At 49.2% G+C, this 19,340-nt stretch overlaps 1 protein-coding gene across 5 annotated transcripts in view; it reads right to left on the bottom strand.

Moving 5' to 3' along the window:
- The window catches only part of LOC141748445 (gamma-aminobutyric acid receptor subunit alpha-3-like), a 99,013-nt gene that overhangs the window by 6,772 nt on the left and 72,901 nt on the right, over nt 1–19,340 (bottom strand). For all 5 annotated transcript variants that reach the window (XM_074600510.1, XM_074600507.1, XM_074600508.1 and 2 more), the window contains exons 6-9: nt 13,071–13,153; nt 9,190–9,333; nt 7,388–7,540; nt 4,566–4,777 (exon numbers count right to left, since the gene is read on the bottom strand). In XM_074600510.1, the coding sequence (XP_074456611.1) occupies nt 4,566–4,777; nt 7,388–7,540; nt 9,190–9,333; nt 13,071–13,153 (592 nt within the window). The remainder of the gene's footprint in view (nt 1–4,565; nt 4,778–7,387; nt 7,541–9,189; nt 9,334–13,070; nt 13,154–19,340) is intronic.

The following is a 19,340-nucleotide window of genomic DNA, read 5'->3' as shown; positions in this document are numbered from 1 at the left end:
GACGCCTGTACCCTGAGCAGAGCCAAAGGCTCCAAACAAAGCAATCTTGCATTAACAAGCAGGCTATGGCAATGCCAGGTTCTTGTCAGCTGCTGGTGTAACCTTTGGCATCACTCATCCCTCCCATAGAATTGTAGAACTGTTAGGGTTGGAAGGGACCTTAAAGACAAAACACCTCCCTCTAGATCAGGTTGCTCAGAGCCCCATCCAGCCTGGCCTTAAAAACTTCCAGGGATGGGGCTTCCACCACTTCTCCACCACAGGGCAACCTGTTCCAGTGTCTCACCACCCTCATGGTGAAGAACTTCTTCCTAACATCCAGTCTGAATCGACCCATCTCTAGTTTTAATCCATTCCCTCTAGTCCTACCATTACCCGACATCCTAAAAAGTCCCTCACCAGCTTTCTTGTAGGCCCCCTTAAGATACTGGTAGGCCACTATAAGGTCTCCTCGGAGCCTTCTTTTCTCCAGGCTGAACAACCCCAACTCTCTCACTCTGTCCTCACAGGAGAGGTGCTCCAGCCCTCTGATCATCCTCATGGCCCTTCTCTGGACACATTCCAGCACGTCCATATCTTGCTTGTAGTATCTCTTCATTCAGATTATGTGGGACAGGGCCCAATGGTCTTATGCTCCCTGGATCACCAGGTAAAGACTCAGAAGTTGGATGGAGTCAATAATCAGCCCAACACACCACGCAGACAGTGTTGACAGAAAGAGGGTGAAATGTTGTCAAAGAATGATACATGGACTCTAGTGAAGATGCTGAGAACATAAATCACCTGCAGTGCTATGGAGAGCTACAGGGGATTGCAAGTGCTGTAGGACGGAGGACACATGGGCTGCAGAGCAAGGGAAAGTCCCAACAAAAACATATTTACAATAGTGAGGCAGAAAAAAAAAGAGATGGGTCTGAACCACGCTGTGAGTGTGTAAGACTTCAAACTGGTTGAAAATGGTGGCCTGCCAAGGTTGGTTCTAGTTCCTCTCTGTCGGCAAGGAGGGGATTGAAACAAAGATGCCACAAATGGAAAGAAACAAAGGAGAGAGAGGAATGATTCCTAAGTGACCTGGATCAAGGGGAAAACTTCAGAGTTGGTGAAGAGCAGGTTGGACAAAAAGCTGGGCTTTAGCCGGTCAGGGGAAAAGGCACCTAGTGTGAATGGTGAGCACGTCCATCACTTCCAAACTACAAGACAGAAAACCATGATGATCATATCAACAGAGGGATTGCAGGATGCTTTTTGATGCCTTTTTCTAAGTGTAAAGACATGTGAAAAGTACATAAAGAGCCTGGACCTAACCTTCTCACCACTACGGGATCCTGTCTTAAGGATGAGAAGGATAAAGATCCAGGACTCCTCCTCCATACAAAGTGTGTTCTTTGTTCTCATGTGTCTGACTGCAGCTGCTTGTTTGTGTTGCGTCTTCTTGCCACTCAGGATTGGAGGGCAATGTCATGCAAGCACAGATACGAGCTAAGTCAGATTTTATGCATAGACATTGTGTTGCAGGTGGAAGTGGGTTTAAGTAAGTGTCTTCCAAAACACCTTCCATCCTGAGGAACAGACAACACTTTTTTGCAGGTAACTCCCCGGTAAATGTCATCCTTGCAGAGTTCATGAGTTTCCCAGTGGCGAAGTCACCATTAATGGTCGTCTCTCCGTATCCTCACTGTAACAGCCGCTCAGGAAGCGACCTTGTTGGCTCCAGAGGTGGCCATCCCTATGGTTGGGATGAATGGGATGCAATGGATCTCACTCTGTTCAGACACAGCCCTTCCTGTCCTGAAGTGGATCCTTTTAACAAGATATTTTGAGTATCTTGAAGACAGGGAGCTTTGCTGGCTACCGAAACCACTCATCTTTCAATCTCTTTGGCCTCTCACTCCTCCCCAACTACAGCCATTTCCCACCTTCCTCCTGATGATGTTTTTTTTTTTAAAATCATCTTTACTAACAAGTTTTCCATATTGGATCCAGACACTTCTCTCCAATTCGATCTGCACCTCTAGGTTGGTTGCAGCCACTCTGCCATACAAAAAGAGAGGAAATCCTTCATCCACAATTAGTGATTACTGGTGGCAGGCAGGAAAGGCTTGGAAAAAATTTGGGTCCGAGGAGCATTAGTCAAATCTTACCAGAGTGCACGCTAAAGGGAGTTTTTGGTGACATCTAGGGGGATATCTGCCTGCCTTTCACTAGAGGAGAACTGCAGAGCAGCTTCCAGCTAGAACCACAACCCAATTGTGGCTATAGCCAGAACATCATCATGATCATTTATGATGCAGACATCAGCGATTCACCAAGATCAGCCCATCAAGTTAGATTCTACCTGAAAAAATGCTCTTTTCCCATCTAAACCGTTGGGTTGGCTGAAGGGGAGAAACAAAGAATGGAACCAGCCCTGAGAGAGTGAACACGCTGGGAGTGCCTGTCAGCAACCAGCAGCTTTCGCACGGTAGTGATTTCTTTCAAATGCGATGGGAAGCATTGCTGCTGCCTACATTTGAGGTGAGGGAAGGGCTGATGCATATTGATTTTTTTTTTTTTCATGTTCATGCAAGGAAACAATCAAACCTGGAGTGAGGATCCTTTCCATCACATCAATAAAGAGCATTCTTTTTGGCTGGGGGGAAGGCTCTCCAGAGAGCAGGGCTCAGCCTGGGCTTGTCACTGGTAGTTTCACTCCTGGTACAAATACTTTAAAATGCCAATAGTTATTCTTCTGCCTCCTGCTTCTTTTGTGGTTTCAACCACCTGCCTTGTCAATTGTTTCAAGAAGAGCTAATTAAAGGCTGAAACTGAGCCAACGAGGCACCTTCATTGCGTAGCAAATTCACTGCTTGGAAATATTCAACGGAATAAAGACAAAAGGCAAATATGGTGACACATCATATTCCCAAGCTCCCTGAAAGCCCATCAGTCTTTAGGGAGCTCTCTGAGCTGCAGGGACCAGGAAGGGGTTAGCCTTCTAAAATAAAGATCAGGCTTGGCTTGAAAAAACATCCACAAATTTGGAGTCTTTCCTGATTCTCCAGCCTAATACCAATTTGCAGCAAACTCACAAGGAGAGTGAAACATTCCTGGTCCTGCTTTGTTTTCTTGTTTGATTGTCACGTGCGCAAACACTCTGCGTGCTCTGACCCTATTGTTTCAGCACTGTTAGTCTTGCAGTGCTGGGTCAATGAATAAATTAAGGAGCACGCTGCTTCTATGACGAAGTGAAGCTTTTGAGCCTTTGCTGCTTTTTTCACTGTGCCCAGTTCACATAATTGCCCAAGGCCGTGTGAATCCTGACTTTGTGCTGATTTGCCCATCCCTGAAAGGGACACGGTTGCTTTGAGGACCTGTTCTGATCCTTTGCTCAAGCCAATGACCCAGGAAAGGCTTCTCTCATCTCTGGAGGCCAGATTAGCATTATTGTTCACGATGGAAGTGGAAGACCATCAACTGGCCTCCTCGGGAGCCTTTCTGCCATGAGTCTGTTGCTCAGACCACAGCTGCAAAAGCAAACAGATAGAGAGAGTCCAAGAAACACAAGAGAGGCATTCAACACTCAGTGACGGCTGCGGTTCTCCATAAGGTCTCTGGTCTCCTGCTTTGACCTCCATACCAGAGAGATGACTGGCCGTTATCTTTCCAAAAGTTACGGCAATTCTGCCAGGTATTTGCATATAGACCCACAACAATTTTAAACAACACATTAAAATGCAAAGGAGTAAAATATAAAAGCTCCAGAACCAAGAACAAGGACAAAGCTGATTTTCAAATTGATTCAATAAATATAAACAAGGAGCGGCAGGCTACAGTAAGTGATTTCTCCGCGCAACCGAGATTAAATCAGTCGGGAGGGAGGGGACACGAGCAGGGGTAGCGGTGGCTGTCAGGAAGGAAGCTGCCGGAGAGGCTGATCCCAAGCGAGAAGGGAAAACGTGGGTAATGCCAGGCACTAATTTACTGCCAGTTGCCGTTTCTGATTGCTTGCTTCCCACCCACCCTCTTGGCCCGAACTCACAAAGCAGGAGCTGCCGGCAGCTGTGGACCTCCCCATCGCTGCACCATGCTTGCCCATGCCGGGGCAGACCTACAGTCAGGGATACCAGCCGCAGGGGACACAGCAGAGAGGGACCATCTGCCTTGGCCATGCTGGCATCCGTGGCATATCTGGGTTTGCGTGCCATGCTAGCAACATGGAGCGGGGCATTTACGGGTTGGAGGGAGAAGAAAGGAGAGAGGAGACCACCAGCGGAACAAGACCAAAACATGCACACATTCACGTTTCTACTGGCAAATGGTCGTGCAGAAGGACAGAGGGAAAAGTGAATGGTCATGCCTGGGTGTTTTTCTCCAGCTAAGCACAACAACCAGCCCTCCAAGCCCTTCCTCCCTCCACCCTCAAGAACTGCTCCAGTTGAGACCTGAGCTGGGGACCCCAGTAAGTAGCATCCAGCCTCCCGAAGTGCTGTGGAGCTGCATGTTACCCACTCCTGGCCCCAGCGCAGCTCTCTCGTGCAGCATTTCTTCACCACCCCCTCCTCCCTGGCCTTGGCCACAGGGCTGACCTTCATCTCTTGGGCCTCCAGCACCTTCTTGCCATCCCAAGCCCAGCTGCGCTTGGTGAAGTAGTTGACGGTGGCAAATTCGATCAGCGCAGAAAACACAAAGGCATAACAGACGGCTATGAACCAGTCCATGGCCGTCGCGTACGCCACTTTAGGTAACGAGTTTCTTGCGCTGATGCTTAGTGTAGTCATGGTGAGGACGGTGGTGACACCTGTGGAAACACAGCAGGAGACGACGACGGTGTGAGACCATACACTCGTACCCGCCCAATTACTCCTCAAACCCCACAGCTGGCATTTCCATCATGTAACTTTGGGAGCCATCCTCTAAGCCATGTGGCCCATTGGAATTAAGGAAGTCTTACCCAGCACAAATCCATGGTGCAATTCATAGAATAATGGAACAGTCCAGGTTGAAAGTGAAGTCAGCTTGTCCAACCCCTGCTTGAATCGGGGCCAACTTCAGGTTGCTCAGGGACTTCTCTGGTTCAGTTTTGAATATCTCCAATTCATATAACCAATGGCAAACATCTGCATTAGGATGAGATTAATCTTCCCCAAACTCCACCGACTAGATCTCTGCTCACTATAAAAGAGTCCTAGCTCACAGGTAGGCACCCGCATTCAATTCCTCATCTGCTCGCAGGGTAAGTTGTGTGATGATAGACCCAGCTCCCTCATGTAAAATATGCCATGGAGAAGCTTCTGGTTGCTTTTGCAATAAAGTAAAAATAATAAAACAACAGTAAAAAGGACAGCTAGAGGGTTGAGACCTTCATGGAGGACCAGAAACCGGCCACTCATCCAATGTGGTTCTGTCAACATTTTGGAAATGGTTTCTTGTGACCTGCATGGGTGGACACTTGGGATCCTGGGTCCTGCTGGCATGGCCAGGCACCCATCAGTGGCCCAGGCTGCCAGAATGAGTGTCACTATGATTTATTTTCAAAAAATGATCTGTTGCAAAATGCCTTTTAAAGCTTTTTTCATTAAAGCAAGCAACCATTGCTATCCATTTCCCCCAATAATGTGCTTTTCAATTAAAAATGCATTAAAAGCATTATAAAAATATTGACTAATTTTCACTTCCCTTAAGCCATACTCCTGGTAATTGAAGAGTTTTAATAATATTGTTGACAATACTTTCTGAGGGGCAAAAAAAGGGAATAAACAATTTAAACAATTGGAGTTCTCATTATTTTCTTAATAGGAAAGCAAGGCAATTTGGGAGCAAAGACATTTTTCACAAAAGTAGGTTTTAATTTTTCAGCCAGCCCTTTCCTGCTCAATCTGAGCTGCTACTCGAGGAAACTTGTCTAATTGCAAATCTCAGGATAACCATAGGAGGGAATCAAGTATCCTCAGAGAATCGCTTGTCCCCAGTGCCAGGGGCGCAGAGACACTCCAGAACGGATGCAGATGGAAGAGCCCACCTGGGCCATGGACAGATATGGGGTCCAGGTGTGCACTCTGTGGGGTTTACTTGTAAATGATTTACAGATGAGTGAGGAAAGCTCATCGATGGCTCTCTCTATGCCTGAGATGGTCCTATTTTCCACATGATTTCTGTCTGAGCTCCCCCTTTTCCATTCTGCTGGATGAAAACACCACTAAGGGGCTGTATTCCCTCTTCTTCACTGTTATCACTGTTCAACACAGCTCTTGCAGCCTGGATTGCACAAACCAGTTTGGTCATACTAACTGCCCAGTTCCCCACAGTTGCACTCGACCCTGGGGATCGCTGTGGGATCTGCATCACCGGAGAAGGGAGGGTAACACGGTGCTACGGGGGAGAAGCTGGGGTCGACTGTAAATTTTAAAGCGTGTTCACGACCTACGTTTCACAAGCCCCAGTGAACACAAACCCCACAACGATCCCCTTCCAGTTCGTTTAGGAGGGTGCAGAACCACCCGTGACCCTCCCTGCATCCCCTTCCAGTCCACAGCACGGGAACAAGGTCCGGGCCTGTGGAAAGGGTCCAGAACGGAGGACATCAGCCTTGCTGGGTTTGTGGGAGTATTTCTATCATGATTCTTGCTAAAGAGAAAATGCTTCATGATCTTTGAAACCACACTGCTTTCTGTCTTGCTCAAAAACATGAGCAGGTGGTACCTTACATCCCCTCTCTGCGTGGTGACTTTTGTCCAATACACTCTCTGTTAAGCGGTGTCCGCTGGGCACTGTTGTTTCCAGGAAATACAATCCTGCAGCATCACACCTGGTCTGTGAGCGTGTGCGTGTAGATCCTGAACGAAAGGTCTTGGCAGGAAAGCACAAAGCCGTTCTGTTATTAAATGTTTGTAAAAGCTCTTAATACATGTGCCGTGCCAGCCTGACCCTTTGCCTTGGAGAGAGGATCTGAAACCAGGTGAAGAAAATAATAACAATATATTTACCGTGCAGTTATACTGCCTCAGCCCAGGAACTTGCTATGTGGAGCTCTAACCAGGGGGACGTTAGCAATTTCAAAGGCAGAGCTTTAAATGCTTCCCCATGTACCTATCCTCTCCTCAACTCAAAAGCCAATATAGATAAGCAGACACAGCCAAATGCATATAATTAGATGATCAATACCTTGATTACTGTTAATATTTATGGCTTGGCTTGTAGCAGAAACACGGACAGAAGAATTTTTGCAGTGATTCAGTGGAAGCAGGGGCACTGGGAAGACACTGAGAACTACTCTGGGAAACGGCCAGCAGCTTCACTGATGCCGGTCAAGGCCTGGAGAAGACCAGCTCTGATGCTCCATCTATTTCCCATCATTTACGGTGCTTTTCTCCCCCGACCTGAGAGCATTCCCTCATGCTCGCAGACTCACCAAAAACCGTTCGGGCAGGAACAGACTCCCTGTTAAGCCAGAAGGAGACCTGGGACAGGATGACCGTCATAATGCAGGGTAGGTAGGTCTGGATCACAAAGTACCCGATCTTCCTCTTGAGGTGGAAGTGTGTGGTCATGACGACATACTCTCCTGCAGAGACAGCCGGTTGGAGATGCTGAGCTGCCAGTGCTTTCCAGGATGGGGCTGGCTGACCACCAATCCATCTCTAGACCACTATAGATCTGTCCTGAACAAACTTTCAAGTTCTTAGCTGAAATTGCAGCGTATGTGTCATACTGTGGCTGGCTGGCATGCCCTGGTATCTGGCAGTAGGGCAGACCTCCCCAACGGCCGTGCGATGGAGGGATGGGTGCTGCAGTGCGCTGCCGGCACCGACTTTGCACGTCCTGCACGTGCACACACAACTGCACGCCCCAGTGTAGCCTGGGTGACCTCCACGCAGCATTTGTCAAAACGCTTCTCTGGAAACTTCCTTAATTCACTACAAAATGGTTGTGGGACAAAGGCAAATCAATGCCAATAAACAACGAGGCAATAGGGCTTTCCCTGTTCCACCCCAGGCACAAGACAGCTCTGGGGGGGGGGGTCTCTTCCAACCCAGCTCCCATCCCTTTTCTGCTCCAGACCAGGGAGCCACATTGTGGGTAAAATCCCTTAATCCTCACAGTAATCCTAATCCAGACCCTAACCATAGGATTTCAGGACAAAGGATTTTATTTTCTCTGACAATCCTGAAAATATCCCACCTTTCCTCACTGTAACTGTCTCAATAATCAGGGTAAATTCTGTCGTTAAAGGTCTAGGCTGTAAACCAAAGAAACAGCTGTCCCTATTTTCCCTCAATGCCCTATTCCTCCACTCAAAGCTCTGGATATTTTGTTGGATCATTGTGCCTTTTTGTTGTGAGCGTGGCTCTGCTAAATCATTACACGCAGGAGCCTTTAGCAGCTTTCTTGCCACTTCAGGTTATTCATCTGTACATTTTACTACAACTTAAGTAGAGAGATGGGCCAGATATTATGACATTTAGTTCCCTGGACTCCCCACATCTCCCCAAGGGAGGTGATATGAGTTGTTACAGACAGACACTATTAAAATCAAGTGCACCAGAGAGGAAATATCCTCAAATGAGAGAACTACTGGTGCATACAGAAGAAAAAAAGAAAAAAAAAAAAAAGGGAAAAGAAAAAAAGAAAGATGAGACACACATGAGATAACAGAAGCTATCAGTACCTGGATTCAGAGGGGAAGGGAGGAGCAGCAGATGGGAGAGAAAGATGATTAATATTGGTCATTAATCAGAGGAAACATTTGTTTGGGATAATCTTCTATTAGCTATGATAATATTTGTGTAAGCAGATGCAGTGAAAATCACACTAAACATTATGTTGCGTTCGCCTCCCCTGCCCGCAATGTTCTCCTGAGGGACCGGAGAGGGATCCAAGACAAATAAACCCACAGTACCAAGAACTAGCTGGGCAAGGTGGGACAAATTTTCTACACAACAGATCATTTTTAGATGCTTGAAATCAGTTTTCTAGAGGGGGTGGGCAATTAAGGCCCTTTCGGTGGAAACCGTTAAAAGCTAAACCCCTTACTGCCTCTTGTTGACTGCTCCAGATGTCCCCAGCAGCACATGGCTTGGGAAGCACTGCGACGCTCACTGCCCACAGGTACTGCCTCTATAGTTATGCCAAATCGTGACATTCAAAGCCCATGGGTCCCTCTCGTCTGCCAGCGTGCTCAGCCCACGCATTGCACCGTGGTCCCACAAGTACCTGTGCTGGATCGAACCATCTCTGTCCCAACAACGTGGCCCAGCAGGTCATACTGGTTCAGGCGAGAACCACCCTTCGCGACTTCCACTGATTTATCCTTCCCCAGTGTCCAGGTGTAGATCACCTCCGTCTTAGTGTAGGCATCTGCAGAGGAGAAAGAAGAATGAGGTTTACGCTTCTGCCTGACCTAAAATACACCAAAATTAGCCCGTAGACAAATTAATCTCTGCTGCGCATTCCTCAGAGCCACATGGCTGAGCACAGCCAAGCATGGCCAGAGACCAAGGCAGTTCAGCAACTGTTAAATCAAATGAGCAAAAGGGAGCTGGGGAAGGAAGCTGGAAGAGGGGGCAGAGCACTGTCGTTGAGAGACACGCTGTCCCCTTGACGTGCTGACTCTGCAAGAGCTGGCTCCAAGCAGAGACGAGAGAGGAAGGCGTCCAGACCAGCAGGCTGCTGGGCCAGCAGGACGGCCACAGCCCTGCCATGCCAGGGACCAGGAGAGTCACGCTGGGAGCAGCTGGCGAGAAAGGCTGAATGCGTTGAATTTTAGGTTAAGGAGAAAAAGTTAAAAATCTTTACCCTCACTCGGAAGCAACCCTCTGCAAGCATCTCGGCTTTGGAGGTAGTGTGCCCTCCCACCAAGGTGCTTTTTTCCCTGCGTGACCCTGTGTTTGCCAGCCTTCCAGGCCAATCCACCAGGCAGCGAGGGAGGGCAGCGCTGAGAAAAGCCCGCCCGCGCATCGCAAGAGACGCAGCAGGCAAGTGCCGCTGGGCCGCTGCGTGGAGGAGCACTGGGCTCAGGGCCGGGACATCCTTCCAGGGGCTTGCAAGTTCCCCCCTCTATCTCACCTGCCCAACTCCCCGTCCACAAACACCTCTCCCTAACACACACATCACCTTCACAAGCCTTTGTGACCAAACCCCTGCTTGTCCTAATAGCCACTCCCTTTCCCGCATGCTCTTGGCTTTGCCAGTCCTATGGTACCTACAAACTGAGTCTCTCCAGACACTGCTAGAAGCTACTCCTCCCCATAATGCCCAAGTTTCCTGTCCATACCCACTCTGCACCGGTTTGTTAGGCAAGAAGAAAGTCCACTAAACCAAGTTTTTAATTAATTTTTACCACCAGCTCCTCCTATGAAGACATTAAGGAATTCTTTGGCTGGGGTCAGGTCAAGCAAGGGGGCAGGTCTACTACAGAAATGTCTCAGCTCCCACTTTGTGGAAGATTCTGTCCTGAAACAACCAGATTTCTCTAATCTTTTTAAAATGACCGCTGTTATCCCTGCACTGTAGGTTTTGGCAAACCTGTTAAACTCTAAGCAGGTGCTGTGCGAAGTCGGGGAGCAGTTTTGATGATCAGCCAGTGTTTCTCAGCATGCAGGCGTGCTGCCTAAGCACTTCTGACGCGGGCTGGCACCTCTCATCCGATGTGCAACACTCTGCTCTTCCAACCCCTCCTTCCAGCTCTCAACATGCTTCTGAAGACCTCCATCCTCCTCCAGGCTTAGCTTCGTACAACTCTGCCAATGCTCTTCCGCCTCGATGGGCAGCACCTTCTGCTCTAGCGGTCACGGTTCACCCACAGCCACTCAGTCCACAAAGGAAACTTGCCCACAGTTTGATTGCCATCAACCCTGAAATGATGGCGGTCTATATATCCGGTTGTCTGGGACAGAAGCACATCTGGTGTCATGTAGGCATGGCATGGATGCTCGGAACACATTAAATGCCATGAAGGTTTTTTGGTTATGCTCAATGCCTCACTTGCAATGCGGTCTACTCCAACCCAAACAAGGTCAGCTCTTTGACACTTAGTGGAGCTGGTAACTTCAGCAACATCTCCTGCTAGCCTAGTCTGAGACAGCTGCCGTACGAATGCCCTATGATTGGCTTCGAAACAGTTGTCCTCTGCTGCGTACATCCATCTTCTAGGGAACATGGTGACAGGTAAAGTCATCACCTTCACTGCTCTTGGTCCAAGGAATGATGCAGGTGGGCAGCTGAAGCTATCTGAAATGCCTGAAATGCCCTTACTTCTCCTGCAAGCTCTCTGCCTTCCCTCTTTGGGTGCCTGCCATGGCGACAGAGGGACAGGAGGCCACTGATGAGCCATTCAGACTCGGGGGGGGATCACTGGGAGGTGGTCACTGAGGCAAATTTGGATGTCTTTTGGACAGCATATGTGTGGCCCTGGCATTGTCCTTCTACTTACAACTTTGACCCACTCCAAGCTTCTTGCAAATGAGCAGCTTCCAGCTGTCAATGGCTTTTTGGTGCAAACGCTAGTTTAATCCCCCTCCAACACAGGAGAGGTGAGCTCAGATGCTGCGCGGACGGCTGCTTTAGGAAGAGCTGTACTAATGTTAATCAGGGGCAGCTCTCTGAGCTGCTTGTGTCAAAACTCTCATCATTCAGAGGCCAAATCAGTAAAAACACCCAGAAGACCCCCAAAGGGTGTTCCAGCAAAAATATGCACATTTATCTCTTTTCCTCACCAAGAAACATTATAAGCAATTAGATGTGGAGTAATCTGCCTTCCTGCAAGTCTTGTAATAATCCCAGAGTTTAGGCCGGAGGTATGAGATTTTATATCCCTCCTCACAAGGTCAATTAACATTAATAATTCATCCTCCTCTAAGGCTTGCTATTTTACTTACTGGCCTTAGTGATGTCTTGTGGCAATGAGTTCTACATTTAATTAGGTGCTGCCTAAGAAATAACTTCATTTCAGTAGTTTTGAATAATCCGGTTTCATGGATGCATTTTGGCGTGAGGCAGAGGAGCAGATGCACATGATAAACATGATTTCTTCTGATGCCAGTCAAACTTTTCAGCTTTCTCCTTAGTTAACTCCCAAATGGCTACGTGAAGGAAGTATCCGTTTAGAAAGGTTGTGATTTCGCTGTTTTCTTAGGGTCCAAAAGGGAGATTACTGGTGAGGGCTCGTCCTTCAATTGCAGGTGGGTAACTCTTCCATCGAACACAGAGACCCAGAGCGGCGCTTGGTTTGTTGGACCTGGAGGAGACGCCAGGCAGAGCGGGACTTGGAAACTTATTTCCATGTCATGGTGAACCAGTGGCTTGGAATGTGCTTCCCACTCATTTTAGGAATGAAACCAAAACAAATTTAACTTGCATACAGGAGAGAAGAGGAAATTTGTTCCTAGGCAGGGACAGGGAAGCCCAGGCAGATGAGCAGCTGCAAGCCTGGGAGACTGGGAGCAGCTTTCAACTCACCAGCAGTCTGCAAATCTTCCCTAAACCTTGGGCATTGGGACTGAGATTCCCAGAATTCCCAAGCCTTTTACTTGAGAGCAGCCTGCCTGACAGACAGAAGAGGAGCAAGGGGTCTGTAAGCTCCATTGGAGCATGGAGCCAGAGCAACCAGAAACCTCAGCCTCTCCCCAGAGCGGCAGGAGTGACATGGGGAAGCTGGACAGGACACCTAGCAGCAGACACCACTGCGGTCTTCCCAAATCTGTCCCCCCAGGGTCACCTTGTGCCGAAGGAAAAGCATCTCTGAGTTTTCCATCAATGCGGATCCTGCTGAGGCAGCGCTGAAGAGGCAGCACTGCCCACCGAAGGCAGGGAGGGCAACGGGAAGCTGCTCTTCTCGCTTCCCTGATAAACCTACAGCAAAACCATAGGTGTCTATCCCATCCTGTGAGCCCGAATTCACCACAGATCTGTTTGCTGCCCACCTCTGATGATGGTAGGAATTGTATGTGCGACATACCAGAAGCAAAATTTGGTCACGTTATCATCAGCAATAATTAATAACGCTATTACTAAAATAGTGTAAAACAATAGCCACACAAAGGACTGTTCTTTATCTCTGTCCCCACCTCCTTGCAGAGGCTGAGCAGGGTACTTACAGCTCCCGAATTTCAGCGGGCAAGCATGCACATCCATTGGGAAGTCCTCCAGGTGCATGGGGCACTCTGCATGAATCGTTAGCCTACAAGACAAAACACAGGGCATGATCAGAAACACACGGCTGCGGAGGCTCCCACCTGGCCCTTCTGCCACCGCGTCCTTGCCCTGCATGCATCAACCGCGACAAAGGCCACAATGTGGTCACTAACCTCTGGGTCTCTGGGCAGACGGCCATCAGCTGTGGAGAGAGCAGCAGGGACACGGATCTGGCCACCTTCCCCATTGTATAAACTCAACCCTGTTGACTGAGTTCGTCTTTATCCACTCAGTGCGATCAGAAAAATCTGCCAAAGCCCAGGACTTCTCTTTGCGTATGCACTGTGCACAAAGAGCTCATTAATGCCTGGGGCCAGGGGACATCTCATGGACCATGCCGGAAAGCAGAGGGAAGGGGCTTCCAGGCAACGCGGCCTGTTCTTCCCGGTGGTCTGGAAGGAGCCGAGGGCTGGCAGATTGTTCAGGAAGCCACAGCGCTACTGGGCTTGCCGAACAAAGCCAGTCAGAGCCATGAAGTTGCAGGTGTTGCACCAGGGAACCACAGAGCCCTGTGCATGTGGGGCACCTCAACCCACCTCCCCGGCTCTTCCCTCGCTGCTGGCGCTGCAGAGGATGCTGTGGGCAGGGGCACAACTGCGTGTCCTGGAGCTGGTTTGGGGGAGCGCAGGACAACTTGCGAGCTGTACGCATCCACCAAATCCCAGCGGGATACCTCGTCAGGAAGCGGTTTTGTGAGAGAGGCACAATCGTAGAAGCAGTGTGCTGCAGAACATGGGGCCAGGCATAAAAGGATCCCTTAAAAAAAGCTCTAAAAAAGGTAGCTCTAAGCTCGCGTTCCTTCCTGAAGTACTGCAAAGCCTGCAGCCGAGGAGGGGGAGCCAGGACAGGCGGCTTCCCAGGAGACGTCTAATACAATCTTCTCTGAAGAAACCATTTGTAGAAAAAAGGACTCGCTTCTGATGGCTTGGCAAAATAACAAATAAACCATGACAGGAGGAACAGGTGGATGCAAAGGGCAAGCGCACAGACCTAGGGCTGAAGGTGGCTTGTGGAAAACTCGGGTCAAGAAGCACAGCGGATTGCTTCTATTGAGGTATTTTCCTCCAGCTGGAAAAACACTGAGGTAAGTTACTCTTCACAGAAAATATTGAGGTTTAGTCAGATGTAAAACAAACCCTGAAAAAAATAAAGGGCTCAGATTTTGTTTGCTAAAAGGAACGAAGAAAAAAAAAAAGAAAGAAAAAAAAAAGATTATTTCTTTCAAGTGGACAAGCCATAAATGATTCTACAAAAAAAAAGCAAACCAAAAAAAACAAACAACCACAAGGACTGGGTTTTGAACTTGGCATAAAAAAAATTTGGTGGACAAAACCAAGCACTTCACAAATTGGTCTAAAAACCCCTGTGGGGAAAACAAAGCAGAATCACGGTGGCTTGGAGGTGGCAGGGGATGCATCTCCGAGGCTGCAGCGATGGTGGCTGCAGGCGGCAGATGGTGCTGTGAACGGCGGACACCAGCGCCAGCAAGGGATGGAGCAGCAGCAAATTCCTGCACAGCTGCTCCGTGTCAGCTGCGCTGGAAACTCTCCGCCGGCTGTGAATTTTGCTCTGCCAGGTGAGGAAATGAACCTCGCAGTTTCAGACCCACGTCCAGCCTCATCTGCTTCTTTTTGAGGGTTTAGGAAAGCTGGCATCCCCACGAGAGACGGGCAGAGGCATTAAATGAAGAAGCGGAGGAGCAGAGCTGGAAGATGCCGTAACTTTGATGGGGCAGGGCTGGGTAGCCAAAACCCTCCTGAGCGACCCGGAGTCCTTGCAGCACCCACAGCAGGGGTTTAAATCCCAGTGAACCCAGCGTTTGGGAATGTCCGGGAGGTGAGGCACGCGACCCCTTTGCAGTGGTCACTGGGGTCACAGCGCTGCAGAGCAGATCACACTCTGGGGGAGTCTATGCCTTATTCTCGCACGAGCTAGCAAAGGAAAGCAATGATTTTCCTGTAAACCTTCTGAACCCAGCCCCGCAGTGTTTCAGTGGTACCTCCCTGCTCCTTAATGGAACAGCGGCACATATTTATTTCTGCGGTTTTTCAGTGCCAGGTACCACTGTCCTGCCTCCACTGGGCTCATCCGCCCCACTGTGCCCCAGGACCTACTCCACAGTGGGGAAAAAACCCTATAAAAGCAATTCCCACAATCAGGACAGGCTTGATCCTGATAAACAGCTCTTCGCTACTCAGCATCGGCAGGACATGGTCCCCAGCAGCCCCATGGGGACTGCTTGCACCGAAGCCCTGAGGGGCTGGCTGTTGAGTCACCATTCACTGTTGGGACCCAAGGGCTCACAGCCCAACCGTGGCCGATGCAACACTCCATACTCTGGCCAGGTTCATCACAGCGGGTTTATTGGGTCTATGCAGGCTGACTCCACCTCTGGTAGAGGAGGCCAGTGGATACTTATAGAGAAGCACAAAACCCGGGTGGATTCAGTGCAAACCACCCCTTGCTCTTGTCTCCCAGTAGCCGGTGGTTTATGGCTTTGATGATTCAGAGGCTGTGTCCAGGTGACTGAGAGACCAAAGACCTTTTCTACTCTGAGTCTGCCAATCCTTTCGGAATCCACGTACATGGATAGTGACCACAATGTCCTGTAGTAATCATTCTACTGACAAAGAGGTGATGATGACCGTCCTGCTTGCATTATGCCTGGCCCCAGCTTGGCTCCCTCAGCCAGCCCAAGAACCACTGTGTGGCCAATGTAACTTCCTTGGAAACAAATCACTCTTTCTGATTTGCTGATCTCTTCTTCACCTCTGGACTGAACATACCTGTTCTACACGAGAGAGAAGATGACCTAATCTTTAGGACTTCAACCAAGACTCGTTGAAGTTAATGGAGAGACAGAAAGTGATTTTAAGACAAGCCTACAAGCACGTCGTTGGAACGATTTTCTCCTGGACACTCAAAGGCCACCACGAACAAATTGCTCATTTGCTCTGACGTGTCTCTTTTGTAATCTGGATGAAGATTAGGATTTCAAGAAGCAGGTATGAAGACCCGGCAGCAAGGTGTGGACTCAACAGCCTCGCTCCTCCTGTTCTGTTCCTTATGTGCTTTCTTCTGTCAGCTCAAAATTCACTTGGGGAGCTTCATGGTTGGCAAGCTTGTCAAGCATGTCCTCATGGATCCTACCATTCAGTTCTTTCTGTGTCCTTTCCAACTGCAATGGACTTTTTGCTTCTAATATTTGTCACTGTAACTTGTGTAAAGGAAAAGTTAATGCATTTCCACTGTCTCTCTCAGCAGACCACACAAGACTTTTCACCTTCCTATTCCTTAGTTGGCTTCACTAATTACTTTATTTTTTCAAAAGGCTCTTTGCTGGGTGTTCCCGAAGTCGTCTTTTCCAAAAGACCTCTCCTCTGACCAGTGCTTTCCTTCTGATGTATCCAGAACTCCCCCAAAAAAAACAGAAAGGCCTTTTTCATCCACTGTACTGTTTGCAAGTCTTGGCAGTGATCAACAGCCACCACGAATAAGGCTGAACGACTCAAAGCACTGCAGATTGTGGATCTGGTGGTTGAGTGACATTTGCAGCAGCCAGAAAGAGCCTCAGAAGGGGCCAGGATGGCAGCAGAGACCAGCTGGGCACAAGCTGGCCTTGGCCATACCCTCCTGCCCTCCCCAGGCCATGGCCAACAAAAGCGAGTGTTGTCAAGGGAAGGAGACAACTTTATATGGATGCTGGATGACTCTGTAGGTGTGTGGGAATGCGGCAATCACATTTGAAATCTAAAGCGTGTTTTATTAGCCGAGCCAGAAAACAACACCACAATAAATCCCCCAACAAACCACTGCAAAAGCAACCTGATCTGCCGCTTTCTCCCTACAACTGAAGGAACTTTTAAGTCTCCTGAAATAAAATAAAAAAGAAAACGCCACCTCATTCCCGCGAGACGAGCCTGGTTGAGCAGCTTCAGCCAGCCAGCAGTCAGCACGTTCCCAGATAACACACGAAGGCAGCCAGCGTCCCTGCTGAAGGGGGAAGCAATACAGGCATTCCCCCCCTGCCCCAGGTGTTCTCCCTTGCCTCAAACCTCTTCGCTTTGCCCCCCGCACATGCCGGGGTGCTCCCGAGATGCTCTCCCCACGACCAGAGCGCACGCACTGCTGCTCGTCCCCTGCCATCCCCCCTCATCCCTCAGCCATCTCTCACCCCCCCCAGCCTGCAGCCTCTCTTGCAGACACTCATCTTTCAGCGTGCTAATTAGCAGAGGTATTTAGGCGAGCTGCAGAATCAATCACCGCTCAGGAGAGTGCCCACATTCCCCTTCCGCTCTTCCCTGTCCCCCCCTGCCGCTGGCCTTCCCCGTCACCTCCTGTTGCTGGCGAAGGACTCCTCAGCACCATATGCTTTGCCTAATGAAACGTCAAGATGTCAAACTAAGAGGAATGTATCTCGCTTCCCAGACAATTACCACTGCTCCGCAGCATTTGGGTAAAAGAGCCTGTTGCAGAAATTCTCATCTTTGCCCCTTACCCTGTGCAAGGGAGCTTATGGCCGGCTCGCCACAGGGGTTTGCTTCATGGCTCTGATGGCCTGTTCAGGTCCCGACATTTGAGCCCTGAAAATGTCATTATAAAGCCTAAACAGCACGTGAAAAATAGACAAGCTGCCAGCAATCACATAATCCAGCTGTTGTACCCTTCGGCTCATCTGTCCCAGGCGCTAGCAATAACTTATGCAGAACTGTCTTGGAATCAAACCCCAAACTCCTCATGTTTTCTCTTCACTTTGCTGGCACAATGGCACCAAAAGTGGAACATCCAGGAAAGAAACCATGTTTTTCTCTTTAAAGTCACAGGAAGTCCTTTGAACTGCTCAACACAATGGCAAGAAGCGTGAATCAGGCTAAACATACCTCTCCCAGGGCTGACGGTACAACAAACCACTTCAGCTTCGTTCTCATGGTTACCGGGAGCTTAGCGAAGCCTTTGATGTGTCATTAGAGCCCCTGTCGTTACCTGCGTCGTGGTGCTGCAGGATGAGCGAGAGTCTCAGTCCAATTTCTGGGACGCAAATGTAATAATCCCTTGGTGTACGTGTGGTACAAAAACATGACAGCACCCTGCACAGAAGAACCGACTTTGTTTATGCCAGGGATATTGCTTGAGTTTTGTCCTGATTTCTCCTCCAGGAGATTCATTAATAACCACAGTCAGGCCGAATAAGTGTTTACGGTTCAGGCTGTGTGAGAATCTAGGTTAGGTTTAATTGCTGGGGTTTGAGCTTGAAAGCCAAATTGCTTCCAGGATCCTTGGGCTGGATCTGAAGGCGCTGAATTCACTTTGCATCCTCCCCCAGCCCCTGGATATTTCAGCCCATGGTGGCAGAAATGCAGCGAGATAAGGTGATCTCTGAAGATTTCTCCCTCCTGGGACAGCTTCCTTACAAAAGTCTGCCTGCACAAAACCAAGCCTGGAAAACAGATCATTTCTGCCTTTGGATCCACTCTGGAATCTGTAAGGCAGGGAAAAGCAGGCAGTGCAAATCTCACCTCGTCTATTCGTCTGCTTTTGTGTTTAGCAGTCTAGCTTTGGTCTGCTTGGTCCATTTACGCTGTTGTTGAAGATCAGCCCTGACGTGGGATGCAGCCAAAGAGCTGCCAGACCATACTGCCCGGAGGAGCTGGTGCTGGGATGTCCCAGCTGCTGCTCTTGCAGAAAGGAGAGCGATGGTTGCACCTCCGTCGTGTGGAAGGGTTCTGCAAGCTCCAGCCTACAGCTCTCACAAGTTGCCCAGGGGTTAAAAGCAAAAACAGGCAGCAAAGGCAACCCAAAGCCTTTGATGGGAGAGACACTGCGAAGCTCTGTGATTTCAAGAAGCAGCCTGGGAAGCTCAAGCCCCTGAACATGCTGCAGTAGGTACACGACTTGTTATTTGGGGTTCAATGGCCCCGGTAGGACTGCACGTGCCCTGGGTGCCTTTGTACTCAGCTTTCCCTCCTGTTCTGCCTCTGCCTCACCAGGCGTTCACCAATCCTCCTTCCCAAGCGCTCGTGCGCTGCCACTAAGGACTTCACGTTGTCTTTAGCAATACGGGCTCCCGAGGCAAAGTCTTTGGGCACGCAGCTGAATGCGTCAGCCTGGCAGTTAAAGAAAACATCCTTTAAGCGCATAACTTGAGCACATATTGTCTGGGAAACACTCTGACA

Source organism: Larus michahellis, chromosome 9 (assembly GCF_964199755.1).
Source record: "Larus michahellis chromosome 9, bLarMic1.1, whole genome shotgun sequence".
Lineage (NCBI taxonomy): Eukaryota > Metazoa > Chordata > Aves > Charadriiformes > Laridae > Larus > Larus michahellis.
Note: the sequence above shows the minus strand (reverse complement) of the source record. Positions and strands in the feature narration are given on the sequence as shown.